Source organism: Gorilla gorilla, chromosome 2 (assembly GCF_029281585.2).
Source record: "Gorilla gorilla gorilla isolate KB3781 chromosome 2, NHGRI_mGorGor1-v2.1_pri, whole genome shotgun sequence".
NCBI lineage: Eukaryota > Metazoa > Chordata > Mammalia > Primates > Hominidae > Gorilla > Gorilla gorilla.
In genome coordinates, this window is record NC_086017.1 from 48,486,385 (window position 1) to 48,507,312 (window position 20,928).

At 47.2% G+C, this 20,928-nt stretch overlaps 1 protein-coding gene across 7 annotated transcripts in view; it reads right to left on the reverse strand.

Moving 5' to 3' along the window:
- The window catches only part of SCN5A (sodium voltage-gated channel alpha subunit 5), a 102,493-nt gene that overhangs the window by 38,120 nt on the left and 43,445 nt on the right, over window positions 1-20,928 (reverse strand). For all 7 annotated transcript variants that reach the window (XM_019024737.4, XM_019024739.4, XM_063703705.1 and 4 more), the window contains 7 exons: window positions 20,576-20,773; window positions 19,354-19,533; window positions 18,338-18,709; window positions 13,563-13,695; window positions 12,374-12,612; window positions 2,078-2,251; window positions 367-717 (listed from right to left, as the gene is read on the reverse strand). In XM_019024737.4, coding sequence (XP_018880282.1) covers window positions 367-717; window positions 2,078-2,251; window positions 12,374-12,612; window positions 13,563-13,695; window positions 18,338-18,709; window positions 19,354-19,533; window positions 20,576-20,773 — 1,647 coding nt within the window. The remainder of the gene's footprint in view (window positions 1-366; window positions 718-2,077; window positions 2,252-12,373; window positions 12,613-13,562; window positions 13,696-18,337; window positions 18,710-19,353; window positions 19,534-20,575; window positions 20,774-20,928) is intronic.

The window sequence follows — 20,928 nt, forward strand, 5'->3', positions numbered from 1 at the left end:
GTGGGTGGGTGATTGATAAGTGGATGATCAATAGACAGATGGCTGTATGAGCATATAGGTGCAAGAATAAATGGGTACATTGAATAGATGGTTTGTTGATAAGTACATAGATGGATGGGTAAGTGAGTGCATGGGGGGGTAGATGAAATAAATGAGTGAGTAGTTAGATGGAAAGGTGGGTAAATGAATAGACGGATGGACGGATGGGTAGATGGATTGATAGAAGGGTAAGTAAATGGATAATTGGATGGGTGGGTAGCTGGGTAGATGAGTGGATGGTGTGTGTGTGTGTGTGTGTGTGTGTGTGTGTGTGTGTGTGTGTGTGTGTGTGTGTGTATGTGTGTGTGAGGCCCTTGGCCAACTTACCACAAGGTTGCCAATGACCATAACAAGCAAGAAGACCAGCAGGCATAATGACTGCCCCGACACCTCCATGCAGTCCCACATGGTCTCGATCCACTCTCCACAGAGGATGCGGAAGATGATGAGGAAGGCATGAAAGAAGTCCATCATGTGCCAGCGAGGCAGCAGGCCTGAGTCGCTGTCCCTCAGCTCCGAGTAGTTCTTGCCAAAGAGCTGCATGCCCACCACAGCAAAGATGAACACGATGATGGCTAGCACCAGTGTCAGGTTCCCCAGCGCCCCCACTGAGTTCCCGATGATCTTGATGAGTGTGTTCAGGGTGGGCCACGATTTGGCCAGCTTGAAGACCCGCAGCTGGGGAAGGAGGAAGAGGAGGGGACCTTGTGAAGGGCTCTGGCTCCTGCTGCCCATGGGCACCCTCACTCTCTCTAGCTCCTGCCTGAAAGCCCAGGGAGCCCTTGGAGGGCACTGACACCTATTTCCCCCCCCCCCCATTTCTCCCAGAGCACCCACTACTGTTTCTCTCCACAGCCTGAGGGCAGCTTCACTGGGCACTGCTCTGGGAGTCAGGTCAACAGCTCCAGCCTCACCTTCCCAACTCAGCCCTTCTCTTTGTCCCCACACCAGCCTCCTCTCTGCCTTGGCCTCACTTCCAGGAACTGCCCACTAGATTCTCCCAACAGGGAGTGTCCTTGCTCTTTCACACCTGTCCTCATCAGGTATCCTTTGGGACAGCTCAAACCATCTCTGACTCGTCACCTCTGCCTCCCAGTCATCACAGAGAAAGGGGGGAAGGTGCTTAACACTTACTGAATGTCTATGTGCCAGGCCTTGTGCTTAGAATGGATGAACTCAATCAGAACTCCCAATAACCACATGAGGTTGGCACCGCTATTACCTCATTTGACAGAAGAAGCTGCCAACCCTCACAGGTGGAGTAACTTGTCTAAGTCCCTTGGTTCATAGCAGTTGAGTCAGGATTAGAACCCACGGCCTTGGCTTTCCCTCCTGCCCCCACCGTCCTGCCTTCCTACACACTCCCCCCACCCCATTCCCATCCACTGTATGTGCAGCAACTCACAGTGCTCAGGACCTCCTCCAGGAAGCCTTCCCTGACTATACCTCCCACCCCATGTCTGGACCTCTCAAGCATTTCAAGCTCCAAGTGTGGTCCACAGACCAGCAGCTTTGACATCACCTCAGACCGACTGAATCAGCATCTGCATTTTAACAGGATCCCCAGGTGATTTGTGTGTGCATTAATATTTTAAAGATGCTGATTCAGAAAGCAGCAGGCAGAACCTCGGATGAGCAGTTAGCAGCCCAGCTCCCTCTGTTATCTGCCATGTGGCTGTGGGAAATTCGTCTCATCTCTCTGAGTCTCCTCATCTGTGAAATGGAAATGTAGTAATACCAGCCCCACTCCTGGATCCTGTGAGGGCTAAAGGGTTCACTGTGGACCACAAAGGGCTTTGCAAATCATCATGATGGCCACCACAATTGCTCCTCTGGAAGAATGTCTCCTGCCTTTCCTGCCTCTGTACCCCCTACCTCACCAGCACTGGGCCAGGCGTCCAGGGGCACCAAGCAAATGGCTGTTGGGTGAAGGCATGACAGATCAAAGTAGGGATGGCCAAGTGATGACCTCAGATTGGGTTGTGCCGAGCCCTCCACACCCCCCACCATCCCCCATGCAGTGGGTCCAGCCAGGTACCAGGCGGAAGGAGCGCAGCACCGACAAGTTGCTCATGCGGGACAGGCCCAGCTCCATGAGGCTAAGGATGACGATGATGCTGTCGAAGATGTTCCAGCCCTGTTGGAAGTAGTAGTAGGGGTCGAGGGCAATGATCTTGAAGGTCATCTCTGCTGTGAAAATCCCTGTGAAGACCTGAGGAGGGAGCAGGAATTGTTTGGGATGGAAAGACTCCCTGGCCAGCAGGGGCACCTGCCTCCTGACTCTTGCTGTGGCAGGGGCTCCCTCCAGGGCTGCCAGCTCTGATTGCGCCCAGGCTCCCGGTAGGGGTTTGCTTGGCTGTGGCCCAGCCCCTTGGGGACAGCTCTCTTCTCCAGCCTGCTCTCCCAGCCCTTGCAGCTGCTCACCAAGCATACCAGGCACACCAGCTTGGCCTTCAGGAATGGCCTGGGCCCTTCGCAGGCTCCGCAGAGACTCACAGCTCTAGGGGGCACCTGCGATGGACAGTGACATGACCTAGCACTAGACTTCTGATCCCTGTGTCCACAGGAAGGGCTTTCACCCATCACATGCCAAATCCACGCATCAACACGATGGTCATGGCTCCCCTGACCCAGGGCCTCTGTCCTTGCTGTTCCTGCTCCTCAGGAGGCCCTTCCTCCATCTACCTGCTGGACTCTGCCCACTGTGATAATCAGCAGCCATTGCTTCCCGAGGGCTACATGCCAAGTGCTGGTCACAACACTTTGCACATGTTGTTTCTTTTGATTCATCCAACAACCCCATGAGGAAGTATCATTGCCTGCAGTTTATAGGTAAGGAAACTGAGGCACTGAGAGGTTCAGTAACTTGTCTGGGGTCATGTAGCTATTAAGTTTGAGAATGAGGAGAGGAACCTAGTGCTGCTCTTCAGAATTTAGGGAAACTTCCTCTCTCTTCTGGAAACATTCCTGAGTGGGCAGAGGCTGAGCTCTGCCCGGTTCATTGACTTACGAGTCCCGAGCTGCCCAGCCTTGGCTGGCAGAACCCTGTGGTCAAGGATCCCATGGTGCAGTGGACCAGAGAGCTGTGCCAGCTGCCCCGCAGTGTGCCAATTGATGGGAGCCTGGTTCCCAGAGGAGAGAATGTTCTGTGACGGTGTGGATGGCAGGAAGTCAGGGTCCTGTACGCAGGGCCTCTTGACCATGCTGAGGAGTTGGGGGGCTGTCCTGAGGGCAGTGAGAAGGCACTCAGGGTCTTTTGGAGGGGAGGGCTAAAGCCAGAGGGCCAGAGTACCCCTGAGAACAGTGTCAGGCCTGCAGCAGTTGGGAGGAGGTGGGGGTCAAAGACGGGCATGGCTGAGGCACCTTGCTGGGGTTGGCAATCAGGTGGGGAGGTCACTCTGGTCTGGGCACCCGCCCTGACGGGGCTCTGTGCTAGGAGAGGCATTTGCTGGTCACCCCAGTGCCATCCTTTCACCATCAGCTCAGAAGAGGCCCTGTGGAGGTGGGCTGGAGGGCAGCGGGATGCTGTTGGCTCAGAGAGAGGCACCGGGAGGGCAGGTGGGTGGGCTCCTCAGCACTGCCACACAGGGCACCACCCACCAGCCCAGCCCTCCTGACTTCAGGGGTCCCTTTAGTGCTTGTGCCCAGAGGGAACTGCTCCTCCATCAGCCGGGTCTTGGGAAAGGGAGGGACCCTGAAATCCTCCAGCCTCAGTTTGCATTCCTCACACATAGAGAGACAGCCTTGAGACCTGCTTCTCTCCCCAGCACCCAAACCTGCTTTCATAACTTTTCCAACCCCCAGCCCCACTGCCTGTTGCTCTCCTGTTCCAGCCACGCCTGTTCCTTGCTGTTCCCTCCTCGGGGCCTTTGCACTTGCTGCTCCCTTTCCCTGGGTCATGCCTTTCCCCAGCCGCATAACTCACTCCCTTCAGAGCCACCTGATCCATGGGCATCCTGGTAACTTTAAATGTGCCTCCCTCCCACCACATTCCTTATCCCTCATCCTTGCTTCGTTTTCCCCTGCTTCACACCACCATCTAACAGCTATTTTTTTATTGAGCCTCTTCTGTTTAGAAGATAAGCTGTGTGATGGCAGGGACCTTTCCCTACTGTACCTGGAATGGTGCCCAGCCCATAGGTCGTCCTCTAGTATCTGTTGAATAGATGTACAAATGTTTGAGCCTTTGGCCTTCCGTGCGCCATATCCTGCCTGTTCCGTGCTGCTCTGCTTGACTTCCAGGAGCCTTCCCTACCCAGCCTTAGACACACACAGCTGTGCTTAGAGCCCTCACTCAGCAGCACAGCCTGCACAGCTTTGCTGAGAGCTCCTACAGGTGGGGCCCAGGTAGCGCCTCCCTTGGACCCCCACTTTTGGTCTTCCCCAGCACTGCCGGGGTGCACCAGGGTGGGTCTGGCACCCATGAATGACGACACTCATTTCTAGAGAATGGAGCTCAGGAAAAGCCCTGCACCTCACTTTGCGCAGGCTCTCAGCTGTTTTGGTGGTGAGATGGTAGTTATCAGGTGGAGCTAGGACTCAGGAAAAAAGAGACAGGAGAGGCTTTTGGGGAATGCCCTTCGGGGAAATGATAAAAGAATTTTCAGGGATCAACAGCATCACCTGGAAGCTCTTTGGAAATGCAGAAACTTGCAAGGCCCCAGACCTGCTGAATTAGAATCTACATTTTGACCAGATTCCTGGGATTCGAACTTCAAGTGCTGTTTTTGACCATGAGCTCTGAAACTTGGTGCACTCTGTAATCACGTAGGGAGCTTTAAAAATATGGATGCCTGGGTCGCATCCAAGAGATTCTAGTTACATTGCACTGGAGTGGAGCCCAGGTGTGGGGATTAAAAAAAGAAAAAAAAACCCAACAACTTCCCAGGTGATTCTAATGTGCAGCTAAGCTTGAGAAGTACATACATTTTGGTAACAGACCTCTTCCTTCCACAGGCTCATGCCAGGCTTTCTAAGGCCATGTGATCAAAGCTTCATGGTTTAAGATATGCAGAGAATGGTGGCCAGGCCCGGGTTCCAGAGCAGGGGCTGCCTCTGTGTGATCTTGGGCCAGTTTCTTCATCTCTCTGAGCCTTGAGTGTCCTCATATATAAAATGGGGATAATAATAACTCCATAGGAGGTTTCCAGGAGTTACAGCTAATGGCTGTAAAGTGGATACTCTGTATGAGAGGGCGATTATTGTTACTGTCAGCAGCATTTATTATGATTGCTGAGAGTGGCCAAGAGCTCCAGACCCAGGCAGGGGCTGCCTTCAGATATAAACAACTCTGCATGTTTTATAGGCTCACTGGGATCTGGCAGATAGAGGCTCTGAGCATGGTGACCCACTTCCCCTAACTCCTGGCAGGAGGTTCACTGAGCAATGAGTGCAAATGGCCGCTTTCCAGGAATTGGGGGAACTTATGGGGAACCCCAAATTCTCTTTGACCTTGGCATATGACTTTAATGGGACCATACTCCATGCACTGTAAACCTGTATTTAAAACATAATACCTTATGAACATCCTTCCATGCCAATTAAACACAATCTACCGCATCACTCTTTTTCTTTCTTTCTTTCTTTTTTTTACATTTGTGGCACATTCCACTGTACAGATGTGCTATAACTGGTTTAGCCATTTCCCTGTGATAGTCATTCCTTTTTCCCTATTAAAAACATTGCCACAATAAATATCCTTTTACGTGCTTGTTTTAAAACAGCTTGTCTAATTCTTTTCTTAGGAAAGATTTCTGGAGATGAAATTGTGTAGTCAATGAATGGTTTTAGAGATTCTGACACATAGTGCTAAATGATCCTTGGAGAAAGATTTTAACCAATTCCACAAGCTGCATGTGAGTAACTGCTTCCCTTTAACTATGCTAATACTCGGTATTCCATTCCCATGACCTTTTCTCATCCAACAGGACACTCTTGTTTTATTGGACATTTCTTTTTATTTTGTACTTCTTATTTGGTGAAATTTCCTGTTCATATCCTGTGCTCTTAATTGTTCTATTAATGTGTTTGCTTTTTTATATGGTTTATAAACATACTTTATATATTAAGGATATTACCCTTTTGTCTATTAGTACTGTTTGTATTGTCACAATTTTCCTGATTTGTCATTTACCTTTATTGTATTTGTTTACATTTTAAAATATTTCAGGATATATACTTTAAGTATAGGATAATAAAATGATTACCTGTGCACCCACCACCAAACTCTAATGAATATTAACATTATGCCATATTTGTTTCAAATCTTGCTTTCTTTTTCCTTACCAAAAAAAAAAAAAATAGCAAATACTTAAATAGCATTTGATGTATGCCAGGCACTGTTCTAGTGTTTTACATATACTAAATCATTTAACCCTCACAATAACCGTAAGTGATATGTAATGTTTATTATCCCCATTTTACAGATAGGGAAACTGAGATACAAAGGAGTTAAACCAGTAATTCAAATGATGGCTTCCACTATGAATTCTTACCCATCATGTGCCATCACAGATAAACCAGGAGCCACCCATAGTACTATATTCATTCCAAGGTAATCACTATCCCAAATTTGATGTTTATCATTTCTACACATTTTTAATGTATATAACAACACATAGTATTTCTGTATTCTTTTAACTTTATGTAAATAGGCTATGCTTTATATATTCTCTTTTATTCTTAACATCATGTTTTTTATTCTTTGTTCCTTTTATTCTTAACATCATGTTTGAGATTTATTGACACATGTATAAGTATTCATTCTAATCTTGTACAGTATTTCATTGTATGAGTACACCACAATTTATTTATCCACTTTATAAAATTAATGGACATTTATGTTGATTCCAGTTTCCCCTATGACTAAAAGTACTGTAAAGAACTTTCTTATACATGTTTCCTTGTACAGATGTGTGAGACTTTCTTAAGAAGATATATATATATATGGAATTGTTGAGTTGTAGGGTACACAGTTTATATCTGTGATTTACCAAATATTGTTCAATTGCTCCCCAAAATGGTTGTACCAAATCCACACTCTTACAAGCTGTGAGTTCCCACTGTTCCACAACCCTGTCAACACACGGAAGTCTATTTTTTATTCTGTTAGGGTAAAAAATAGTATTTCAGTGTTGCTTTAATTTCCATTCCTCTGTTTCTCTTCATTTGTTTATAACCATCTGAATTACCTCTTGTGATTTGCTTGTCATTTCCTTTGTCCATTGTTGTGGTTGTGTTTTTATCATTTTATCACTATCCCTCTTTTCCTCTTGATGTGTAAATCTTCAATATTGCCTGGATTCCATGTATTTCTGGTTAAATACTTATCATAATATCAATTTCCAGTTTGTGGTAGTGAGTTCACTTAGTTTGTAACATCCCTTGTTGTACAGAGATTATAAATTTTAACAATTTATAATTTAGCAATCTTTTCTTTCATGATATAAGCTTTTTGGATTGTTGAAGCCCTTCCCAATCCCAAGATCTTAAAGCTTTTTTGCTTGTTTTTATTCTAAAAACTTTAAAGTTTTGCTTTATCACATTTAGGTGTTAAGTCCAATTCCCCTGCGTCTAATTTATGAATATGATGTGAGGTAGGGATCTAAATTGATTTTCTTCCATGCAGATAACCATTCTCCCAGCATCATTTATTAAACAGTCCCATCCTTTTCCTACTGATTGTTTTATTTTATTTTATTTTATTTTTTGAGATAGGGTCTCACTCTATCGCCCAGTCTGGAGTATAGTGGTGTGATCTCGGCTCACTGCAACCTCCACCTCCCAGGTTCAAGCAATTCTCCTGCTTCAGCCTCCTGAGTAGCTGGAACTACAGGTGCATGCCACCACATCCAGCTAATTTTTGTATTTTTAGTAGAGACAGGCTTTCACCATGTCGGCCAGGCTGGTCTCGAATTCCTGACCTCAGGTGATCTGCCCACCTCGGCTGGCCTCCCAAAGTGCTGAGATTACAGGCATGAGCCACTGCATCCAGCCTTCTCCTACTGATTTATAATGACACCTCTGTTATTTATCAAGTCACCAAATATGGATTGTTCTATTTCTGTGGTCTCAATTCTGTAGCACAATCTGTTTTTCCACCCCTGCACCAATACTATAATATTTTTAGCTTTATAAGATATCTTAACATACTATGGTAAATTCTCTACCTTAGTCCTTAATTTATCTTGATCTGCTTTACTTTTCCAAATGAGTCTTAGGATTATCTTGTCAAGTTCCATTAAAAAAAAGTATTGAGATTTTGACTGGAATTACATTGAACTTATAGGTTAATGTGGGAAGAATTTGTATCCCTACAATATTCATACTTTCATTCATGAAAATGGTATATCGCTCTACTTTTATGTCTTCTTTTATGTTTTTTGGCAGTTTCATAATTTTTTCATATGAAATTTGCATATCTTTTGTTCTATTTATTGCTAAATTTCTCATAGTTTTTATTGTGATCATAAGTGGAAACTTTAAAAATTTATTTTCTCCAGCTGATTGTTGATGGTGACTAGGAACACTATTTGGAATACTGAGGCTGTACCCCCTAATATTGTTGAACTCTCGTATTAGTTCTAACAGCCTCTCTGTAGATTTTCTAAAATGATCTAAATAGACAACAACATAATCTGGAAAATAATGTCAGATATGTTTTTCTTCCTTCTTTCTTCTATGTCTTCTCTTCATCTCTCTATATTACGTTCCGGGCAACTTTATTAGATCTAAATTTACAATCATTTAATTATCTTCCCAACTGTATTAATATGCTATTTGATGCGTACGTTGAAATTTTAATCTCAATGTCTATATTTTTCATTTCTGGAGATTTTATTTGGTTCTTTTTCAAAGTTGTATTATTTTCTTATGTTTTTAATCCCTTATTTTATGTCTTTAGTTATTATGAAGTTTTTTTTTTTTTTTTTTTTTTTTTGAGCAGAGTCTGGTCCTGTCACCCAGGCTGGAGTGCAGTGATACGATCTTGGCTCACTGCAATCTCGGTCCCGCTGGGGATCCAAGTGATCCTGCCACCTCAGCCTCCCAAGCAGCTAGGACCACAGGTGCACACCACCACACCCGGCTATTTTTTTGTATTTTTAGTAGAGACAGGGTCTTGCCATGTTGCCCAGGCTGGTCTCGAATTCCTGAGCTCAAGCAATCTGCCTGCCTCAGCCTCCCAAAGTGCTGGAATTACAGGTGTGAGATACCACGCCTGGCCAATTATGAACATTTTTATCATCTCTATCAAGCAGTTCTACTATGTGGCATTTTTAAGGGGATAGCCTGATTGTGTCTGCGTGTGTGTATGTCTGCTGACTCTTCCTCATGGTAGAATATTTCCTTCTGTGTTTTATAATTTGGGAAATCCAGCCTGACCTGGGCTAAAGGTGTGTCCTTCCAGAGAAGTTTTGTTCCCTTTTAGGGGCCCCAAGACATCATTCTAGGATCACTTTCTATGTTAATTTTTTAGATGTAGGTTCCAGGACTACTCAGGTGTAAATTTGAACCCCAAATCTGTATAAGGCCAAATCCATAGTCACAAGCCTTTCAGGGGTTACTTTTTTCCTTTCCAGCCCTGGCTAAGACAGGGATTCTTTATCATTTCCCAGGGCCTGTGTGTAGGTTTTTTCTGGTTCACCATTTTTCTGAATGTATGGTCATATTCTTATGGGGCTACTCAGTTTCGACCCCTACTCACACTGTCCCAAGGTTGAATGTCTTGTCTCTACATGCTCATTAAAATCCAAGCCTCCAGATTATGCAAATCAACACCTCCCCACCCCACCCAGGGCAACTACAGAGCCATTTCACATGTTTACTGCTATGGTTTTTAAGCTGCTTTTTGTTTTTGGCACTTGGGGTTTCTGTTAAAGTAGCCCCCTCTTATCTATGGGGAATACATTCCCACAAGGCTCCTAGTGAGTGCCTGAAACCATGGATATTACTGAACCCTATATATACTATGCCTTTCCCTAAATCTACATACCTCTGATAAAGTTTGATTTATAAATTGGGCACAATAAGAGATTAACAACTTCTCTTTGTTATATATTTGGCTTCTCTTTGGCACATCCGTATTGCCAGCAACATTACTATTCTGCTTTGGGGAATAATGATTAAGTAAAATAAGGGTTATTTGAACACAAACACTGTGATACCACAACAGTCTACCTGATAACAGAGATAGCTAGTAAGTGACTAATGGATAGGTTGCATATAGAGCATGGATACGCTGAACAAAGGGACAATTCATGTCCCGGAGCAGAATAGAGCAGGACAGTGTGAGATTTCATCATAATACTCAAAACGGTGTGCCATTTAAAACTAATGAATTGTTTATTTCTGGAATTTTCTATTTAATATTTTCACGTCATGGGTGACCATGGGTAACTGAAACCATGTTTCCACGGTTTCAAAATTGTGGATAAGAGGAACTACTATGCTTTCTCATGCACTTAGCTATGTAATCCAAAGGATGTTTCCTGTATTTTAAATTGTTTATTAATAGGAGACTTTTCAGATTTTCTTGTCCATAATGTTGCTGGAAACAGAAGTTTCATTTGCCTTTTACTTTTATTTGTGTGATGGGCTAAAAAGTTAGTTAAATCTATCAGTCTTCTCCTTTGTGGAATTTGTCTTCAGAGACATGCTTAGAAAGGCTTTTCCCATGCTGATTATTTACTCATGCTTATTTTTATGGTTTTGTTTCTTAACACTTAATATTTAAACTACCTAGAATATATTAAATGCAATAAAATCAAAAGCTTACATATTAGTAATAAAGCTATTCAAACAGAACAAAATATAGCTATAACACAACTACATTGCCTGTTATCAATATTTTAACGACAAGTTTAATACAGTGCAGTTCAGCTACAACTTGCTGACCCAGTGAAGCCACCAGTGCTGTTCATCACACCTAACTTGCTGCTCAGTCCAACCCAATGGTCACAACCTGATAAAAACACACTCAACTGAAACCCTGCATAACTACCATCTGAAGACCACCCAACATTTCCAACAGTGCCATGAGACTTCTACCCACTGAGATGTAGCTTTGCCTTCTGTTTGCACATAGAGGGAAAGAAAAGTAAAATTACAGCAAGTGGACTCAAATCGGTGAAAAAATCTGAATAGGCCCCGCAGAGAACTACCTACAGTCCCGGGTTTGGAAAGTAAGAAGGAAAGAAAATCCTCATACCCCACAGTGTGAGAGACCTACCTGCCTATGGGGGTCACTTGAACAGCTGGGCCTGAGACAGGCTGGGTCTTCAGTAAGAGCAAGCTTAGATCAAATGGGGCCAGAAGTCCCCCTACCACCCCCACACCAACCTCGATGATGATCTCAGAAGCTCCTTTTTAAGGCCAGTGGGCTCATGGCAACTCTGCCCTGGGATCCTCTAAGATGGGCTGACTCTGTTTACCTCGACTGATCCAATATGGCCCTGTCCTGGGAGTTGAGAGATGCCCAACTCTGCCCCTGCCATGTCATCCCTCCTGTCTCTGGGCCTTAGTTTCCCTATCTGTATAATAAAGAGGCAGGACTTGATTTGGTATCAAGAAAAAAAAAATCAGAATTAGAATCCAGACATTCTGACTTCCAGGAGCAGTCTAACAACAACAACAATAGCACAGCTATCATTTGTTTTGAGTGCTTACTGTTTATCAATCTATGAGCCAAGCATATTATACACATTATCTTATACAGTCCTCATTACCTTCCTATGAGGTTGATATTGTCATACTAATTTCACATTTATTGAATTCAACAAATATTTATTGGGCCAATTACTGAGTAAACTGCTTGAGATCAGCTAGTTAGTAAGAGCTGAGTCAGAATTCAAATCTGGCTCTGCCTGATTTACTTACTACACCCAGCTATCCATCCATCCATCCCTCCATCCTTCCCTCCTTCTATCCAACCATCCATCCACAATTTCCCCCATCCAACAACACTGATGCAAGCTCTGTCCATAAGAGAACTACTTCCTTCTGCACGCACTCTCCTCCACCTACAAATTACAAAATCTCAAGTCTCCACACATTTCAGGTTTACCCCCAGCTCACTTTTGTTTTCTAGATTCTGGGCATCTGCATAAACTTCTTTTCACTCCACACTCCCACTCCAAATCTACGTTTCTCAGCTCCTTAGAAGCCGACCCTGAGATTCCCTCCCTCCTCCAAGACGTCCTCTATGATGATTCCCACCCTCAAAAGATCCTTCTGTGTGCAGGATCCCTTCTTCCTTACCCATGAAGGCTGTGCCAGCTGCCCGAGGTCCCCTCCTGCCAGGATGCCCATTTGAGAGCCAGCTGCAGGCAGCCCTTACCAGGTTTCCGACCTGCAGCATCTCCTCGAATTCACTTGTCATGTTGTAGTGCTCCAGCGCCATGAAGAGTGTGTTGAGTACGATGCACATAGTGATGGTGAGGTCAGTAAACGGGTCCATGACCACCAACTTCACTCCCTGCTTGATGGACATCCACAGCGGGCAGCACTCCCAGATCAGGTAGCGCTGGGCGAGACGGTTCCAGCATGGTGGACACTTGCGGCGAGACTCCTCTAACTCTGAGGGGACAGCCAATGAGTTAGTTTGATTCTGTTGACTGAGTCATATGTAACTGGAATACCTTCCAGGAAAGATTTATGACTTGCTCTGGGAGATGACAGGGCTGCTAGGTGACAGCGGGACAGTGGGAGCAGGGAAGGCCGAGGGAGTGGGTGGCCTGTGTCCTGGCTCCTTAATCTGGAAATATGAGAGAAGAGGGCCATAGGGACAGGAAACAAAGATGGAGGTGGGGAAAATGGGGACAGGAGAGATTATCAGGACAAACATACAACTGCTTAAGACAACAGTCCCACATAGACCTGGGGACACTCAGGGGAGGACAGGCTGAAAATGATGAGACAGTAATGGGGACATGCAAGTTCGGACACGAGGACACCTGGGACAGAATGGGCAGGGACAGATGTGGACATCTGGGATGTGTCAGGACAAATGGGAGAGAGGATGCCAAGGACAGGCTGGAAAAGATGAGAATACATCCGAGATAGGAGGGAACAAGATCAGGATGGGGGGTGCCCAATTCAGACTGGAAGGGATGTGGAGTTGCCTAGGGCAGGAATGGCTGGGAAAGATATAGGATGCCTGGAATAGTCTGAAGTAGATATGGGAATAGCTAGAACAGGCATGGGTATGCTCAGGACAGGATGGTCCTAGACAGACATGGTTATGGTTGGGAGACGATGGAATGAGACTGACAAGCATCTGGGACAGGCCAGATGTGGGAGTATTTGGGAGAAACACAGGCATGGTGATACCCAGGACAGAACAAGCTGAAACAGATGAAAAGACATGGAAGGACAGGCAAGGCTACACAGAACAGAGAAGGCTGGGACAGTGTGGGGATGTCCAAAGCAGGCCAAGACAAATGGGGGATGCCTGGGTCAGGCTGGGATAAAGGTGAGGGTGCCTGCAGCGGAAGTGGGGGGTGCTTAAATGACCTGGGGTTGCTGACCTTCCAGTGCGCTGGTGAGGACACTGACTGCGCTGAGGGCCCGCTGCCGTGCTCCTGGCTCCTCGAAGCCATCTACACACGGAGCCTGGGAGGTCAGCATCTGGGGCCCGCCTGGCTCCTCCGATGGCGTGGTCTGAGTGCAATCAGGAGATTTGCGTCAGCCTGGGGAAAAGGGTCCTGCCCCCAGCTCCTGTCCTGCTGGACCTGGGGAGGCCGGTCCAGACTCAGGCTGGGGATGCCACAGGGATAGGATGAAGGTCTTGATGGGACACTGGATGCTGGGCTTCTCTGTTCCCAACTCCCTCCCAGCTAAGAACTCCCTCCACCCCTCCTCCCAATCACTGTCTCCTTCATTCTCCTTTCTTCTTCACTGCCTCTCATCAGCAGTGATTCCTGAGTGTGGTCAGGAAGCTACACATATCACAGGTCCTCCCTGAGCCTGATGCTGCCATACACATTAGTACATGCAAAAATGATCTGGGAGTCTTAACTGACCACAAGTTTCCTAGCGTCAAGAGCATAAAGAAGCTGAAAAAAAATCTAACAGGCTCTAAGATAATGCTAATAGAAGGATAAAGTACAATGCTTACATATGGCTGGTGGGGGGCTGTGTCTTTTGTGGAGGCAGTTAGGCTGGAAATTTTAAATTGGCCCTCAAGTCCTCGTCTAGTAATCTAACTTCATAAATAATTACACATGTGCATCAAAAATACACATAAATGATGTTCATTGCAGCAGTGTTCCTAATACCATAAGAACAAAACACCAATCAATAGCAACCATATTCAAATCAATTATAGACACAGTCCAACTCTAGGCTCTGATAGACAACAAAGAGAACGAGGCAGTTCTTTGGATGCTCCCATGCCGACATCTCCAAGACAAACAGTTTGATGAAAAAACAAGAAAAAGATCTGGAAAATGCATACCAAATAATTAAAGTGGACATATCTGGGGAATGGGATTGTGGGGGAGGGGAAAAAGAGGGAGAAGTTCCCTTTTCACTTCATGTACTTCTGCACTGTGGGGTTTGTTTTCACCATAAATGCACCATTTTTATCAGTAAAAAACCCAGGCCTGGAAACAGCCCTGGTGAAGGGAGGTGGCAGGCAGGCATTCTCTAGGCTTACCTGGAGCCTCCCACAGAACCAAGGAGGGCCAATAAAGCCTTCACTTCAGCAGGGCCCTGCATGACCACGGCCCAGGTGCTGAGCTGTTCAGCATGCAATAGCAAGACTCTAATCTTCATAGGGCAGAGGGAAGATGGGCCTAGATTAGCCAGGGTAGACGAAGCAGGGCATAGGGTGGGTACCAAATAGATCTGGGCTCAAGTTAAGGACATCCTGGCCATTGGTAGGACTGCTCTGAAATGTTGCCTAGGGAGGTAGTGAGCTCCCAGTCATGGAAGTATTCAAGTGGAGGCACCTGAGAGGGCTGAGGTGGCTGGTGCAACAGTACTACCCTAGGTCCAACGCAACCATGAATTTGGCCAGCTTAACTCACAAGCAAGTTTTAAATTCTCCCAACTTCTCCCCTCCTTCTTTGCCATCTATGATAGTTTGGTTATCACTTGGCACATATGCACTCTCTTTCCCCTCCCACCGAGGGCGAATTAAACTTCCCTGCCCTGGGCATGAATGACTTGCTTTGGACAACAGAATGTTAGTGGACATGCTGTGAACAGAAACCTCAACTGGGCTAGTGCTGTTTATCTTGCTCTTGTGCTCCAGGAATTCTCCATGAAAAGAGCTTCCCCAGATAGCTGTCACCCTTTCAGCCTGAGCCTCAGAACAAAGATGTAGAGCAGCCCTGAGCCTAACCCACAGCATGGAGCCCAGCCCAGCCAGCATGCAGTCTGGAGCAGGGCTTCCCAGCTAAGCCTAACCTACATGGGCCATGTTGTAGTTAACTTGCAGATAAGTGAGCATGAGAATAAAGGCTTGTTGCTAGAGATTGACTTCTGGGGTAGTTTGTTACACAGCATTATTATTATAATAGCTGGCTAATACACCATCCTAGTCCAGGCAGTCATCATCTCTTTCCCAAAACCACTGCAACAGCCTCCTAACTGGCTTCTTTTCTTCTTCTCATCCCTGTATTCTCTGCATAGTAGAAAGGGATTCCTTTAAAAAGTAAATCAGATAATGTCACTCCTCTGTTCAACAACTCCTCCCACCCTACTCCTCCCCATCTTACTCACAGAGTATATCCAAACTTATCTATGGTCTAGAAGGCCCTGAACAGTCCAAATCCTAACTCATGAAATTCATTTTAATGTTTCACCACACCTGGCCCTGTTAGTCCCTCTCATCCCTTGGATGTGTCCTCTTCAGGGGCTTTGCACTTGCTATTCCCTCTGCCTGAACGCTGTTCCTCTGCATCTTTAGGGCTGGCTCCCTAAAATCATTTGCCTGTCAATTTTAATGTTACCTTCTTGGGAAGGCCTTTCCTGAGTATTCTAATAGCCCTCATCCTCATCCCTCCCCTTAGCAGCTTTCTATCACATGACTTATTGCTACCTGAAAATATTGATCAGTTTACTGTCTTCCTAACTACGGTATAAACTCCAAGAGACAGTGATCTTGCCTTCTTTGTTCACTGCTATAACCCTGGAGTCTCAACACTGCCTGGCACGCCACATGGCGGGCTGGCACTAGATAGATATTGGTTGGATGGATAAATTCTTGGGAATCAATCGGAAGGCTTGGGTTAGAGTTCCAGCTCTGTTCCTAACTTGCTAGGTGGCCACAGGAAATGAGGATGAAGATTTAACATGTAGGGGGAGAAAAGGAATGGATATTCAGTGTGCTTCTCCCACCTCCATCTGGACTTTTGGAACCAGGCAGTCACATACAAGCAGGGGGCAAAGTAAGTCTTCAGCCCCTACCTCCCAATCTGGATAAACTGAACGTGAGCTGTCTGCTGGGCTGGCCCTTCCTTCCCATCCTTGTTGATTAGGCACCCACAGTGTGCCCAACCCTGTGCTTTGTTTTCAGACTAGAACTGGGCAGAAACGTCTCACTGGGGACCCAGTGGAAGCACAGAAGGCATTCCCAGGGGCCTGCAGCCTGCTAATCTCTTTGACTCTTCAAATGTCTCCATCTTGGTTCGCTAATTCCTTTAACTTTGCAAATGACCCTGTCTTGGCCTGCTAATCCCTTTAAGGTTACAAATGGGCCCCACAGAAGTGAGAATGGGTGAAGTCAGAATTCCTGGTAATGAAGTGCTTGAACTTGGATTCCTCCCGACATGTGCAGTACAATGAGATGATTTTCTCCTTAATGAGATTAGGAAATTCTATTAGCGCTCCCAGCTGCTGACCCGATTCCATGAGGCTGAGGCTCCAGGGCTGAACCTGCCTGGTTTAGTGTTCCTGGAAACTAGACACCCCACCCTTCAGATGGGCCAGGGCCTCCCCAGCTCTGCCTAAAGCTGTGGTCTGCCCCCAGGGGTGCCCAGTTTCCTCCCTTCACCCTGTGCTCCAGAGGAGTGTGGGGCCCTGGGCATTCTGCAGTGTACCCCAGGATCCTCACTCCTTCCTGCTCACTAATACCAATAACAGATAATACTAATGGCTCTAACACCAGGCAAGTATGGGTCTCAACACTGGACCTAGTTGCACTCTTTCAGTCCTCACCACAACTTGCTGTCATATAATTTTCACTTTAAGGATGAGGAAATTGAGGCACAAAGAGATTAATTAACCTGTACCAAGTCCCACAGATTGAGCGAGAGTCTGAGTGGCACAAAATAAGCCACATGGCTGGGAGCCCTGCATCTTCAGGCCATCCTCCACCTTCCTGGTCAAGCCTCCCATCTGTTCTACCTTCCTCTCCAAGTGCGACCTGCAAGCCTTGGGGCTGAGCCAGATGTTCAGCTTTTTCCTGGGTGGGCTGCTCTGGTCACTGTGTTGGGGGCCTGGGGTCGGCAAGGACACCTGATGGCTGATTGGGCAGCCATCAGTCTGTCATAGAACTGACTAAGTGACCAAAGCTCTGATTGGCCTTTCACAATCTGGCCAGTCCCTTCCTATCACCTTTGTAACAGTCACTGCAACTTCTCTCCCCGTCGCTCCCTCTGTTCCAGCCACACTGACCTCGTGGCATCTCCTCCAACAGGCTAGGCAGAGTTCTGCCTCAGGGCCTTCACATTTGCTGTTCCTTGTGCCTGGAACAGGCTTCCCCAGATGATGGTAATGAAGGCTTTACTAGTTGTGACATAGTTAACTATAATCCCTCTTTATCACCATTACACACAAAATAGACATTTTTTCTTTTTGATTTTTTTTTTTTGAGATGGAGTCTCACTCTGTTGCCGAGGCTGAAATGCAATGGCGTGATCTCAGCTCACTGCAACCTCTGCCTCCTGAGTTCAAGTGATTCTCCTGTCTCAGCCTCCCAAGTAGCTGGGATTACAGGCACGCACCTCCATGCCCGGCTAATTTTTGTATTTTTAGTAGAGATGGGGTTTCACCATGTTGGCCAGGCTGGACTTGAACTCCTGACCTCAGGTGATCTCCCCACCTCGGCCTCCCAAAGTGCTGGGATTACAGGCGTGAGCCATCGCACCTGGCTTTCTTCTGAGTTTTGTCTGTCTGTCCCCATTAGCATGGATGCTCTATGAGGGCCCAGTTTTTTTTTGTAAGTTTATGCACCTAGAGCCCAGCACACAGTAGGTGCTCAACAAATATTTGACGTGTATTTTTGGACTTGGCACTGGTGATCAGTTTGGGAGACCAGACCTGCTGCGGTGCCTGCATCTCGGGGCTGGCTCACCGTGTCTGGCGGGTGCTCTAGCATCACAGGGCGGAGGAGGTGGCTTCCTGGGGATGTGGCCTCTGGGTCGCCTGCCCCCAGTAATGAGACCACCCCATTGCAGTCCACAGTGCTGTTCTTTTTGCCATGGAGGGCGTGGCCAGGAGCCGAGGTTCCGGGACTGGGCTGTCCCTGGGCACTGGTCCGGCGCAGGGGCCAGGGCACCAGCAGTGATGTGCGGTGGCTCTCGCTCTCCCCCGCCGTGCTGTTTTCATCATCTGCAAAATCTGCTTCAGAACCCAGGTCTCGCCGGCGAAAGGTGAAAATGCTCCCGCGGCTGGAACGTGGCTTCATAGAAGTCCTGCTGAGGCCATGGGTGAGGCTGAGATGATTCTAAGGGCAGAGGAGAGGGGACACGACCATGACATGTGCTCTTCATGTGCTCCCAGCCTGTCTTTTGTGCCACTGGCCTCAGCTAAACTTCTCAGAGCATTGAGGGCTTTTTTGGCCACACAGGAACTGGGTGGGTTGGGCCGGGGGTATTTGGAAGAGGGGATGTGGGGTCAGAGATAATCCTGTATCTTCTGGGATGTCTACTCCCTTCAAATCTATGTCTCTGGAGCTGGGAGCCTGAAACTTAACTGGGCTTGGAGTTAGAGCTCAGGCTGGGCAAGGGAGAAGGAGGCAGGAAGGCTCCTGGTGTTGCAGACAGGCCCGGCCTGAGGAGGACCTGGGGCACTCGGAATGGCCCCTCACTCTTATGGGCATGTCCTTGAACTCCTACCAACCCATACCATGGGGTCTCGTCCCCCAGCCCCGGCTCCAGTGCTGGGATACTGGCCTCAGGTTGGGGATATCACAACACCCAAAACTACCCTGTCCCTCTGCCCAGAGATCCCCTACTCTAAGGAAGGCCATGGGAAACAGGAAGGGCAGAGATGAGCAACCATGGGGGCTGTGACTGTACAGGGGCCTAGCATGATGGGATTTTCATACCAGACCCACCCTGGAAAAGCTAGAACCACAGCTGGGATTACCATTGCTCTGGGACCATCTTCTGAGTCAGACTTGGGGAGTCTGTCCTCCCCACACTCCTCAGTTCCTGAAGACATCCGTTTTCTCCTCTTGCTTCTTCTCTCATGGCTGTTTACTGGGGCCAAAGGGGACATCTCCAAGGAGCTACGGGACACGGTATCCACACCCCTGATGGTGAGGGCCTGGAAAAGAGTGGAGGAACGGATGTTTCCATCATTGAGACTTTGTGCAGCCTCAGGCTCAGGCAGGCCAGGCAACTCTCAGTGACTTGGTTTTCCCTATCAGTAAGTGGACTTGCACACCTACCCCAAAATGAGGACATCATGGAGATAAACTCAGACAGACCCAGAATGTTTTGGGAAAGATCAAGATCCAGGAAGGAAGATAGGAGTGGCTAAAGTGGGCAGCCTTGGAAGACGGGAGTGTGTGGAACAGGTGGGAGGTGGGTGTAGATGAGCAGAGAAGTGGCAGAACCAGAAGGCAGAGGCTCTTCTAGAAGGTTTAGCTGGCCAAAAGTGTACTGGAAGATGTGGCATGGGGTAGTGAGAAGAACAAGTGGATGCTTCTAATAGCTCTGGCTTCTAATAGCTCACTCTATAGCCAGCCTCCAGGCTCCACCATGTGAGGGACTGGGGATGGCTAGGGCAGCATTGTCAGTGCTTATTTCCTGAGACAGCTCTGTTCTCTGACATTGGACCTTCTTCACTAACCCACCAGAAGGCATCCCTTGACCAGAATAAACTATGTGCATGTATACATGCATCTCTTATCCAGCACGCACTATGCTCACAGGGACCATCTTTACCCAGGAGCTACCACCCAGCAGGCACCATTTTTACCCAGCTGGTGCCACCTTCACCTGGAAGACATGACGACCATAGGGAACAAGTTTACTCAGCACAAGCCACACTCATAGGACCCACCTTACCCAGCAGACGTCACTTTTACCTAGCAGGCTCCTCACTAACAGGCATGTCTTAACCCAGCAGGTTCCAAATTTTTACTCAGCGATACCACATTCACAGAAAATATCTTTACCCAGCAGGCACTGCACCATACCCACAGGCACCGGCTTTACCCAGCATGCACCATGCCCACAGGCACCAGCTTTACCCAGCATGTACCACGCCCACAGGCACCAGCTTTAACTGGCATATACCCCACCTATAGGCACCTACAGTCAGGTGAGGGCTTAGAGGCTCCTTGGTGGCACTGCTCACCCACCTCGTGTTCTTTCTTGAGCATTTCCATGGCCTCCTGGAAGCGCTTTTCCTTCTCCTCGGTCTCAGCGATGGTGGCTTGGTTTTGCTCCTCATAGGCCATTGCGACCACGGCCAGGATCAGGTTCACCAGGTAGAAGGACCCCAGGAAGATGACAAGCATGAAGAAGATCATGTAGATCTTCCCTGCAGACCTGAGGGTCTGGGGGAGCAAGGGGGCAGAGGTCACCCTCACTGGGGCCCCTTCTGGGTTATGGCATTTCCAAGTCACCTAGTCTAGTTGTGCCAGGCATTCAAATAGCCATAGCCTAGGGAGGAGGGTAGAGATGTCCCACCTATAGAGAGGGACATGTACTG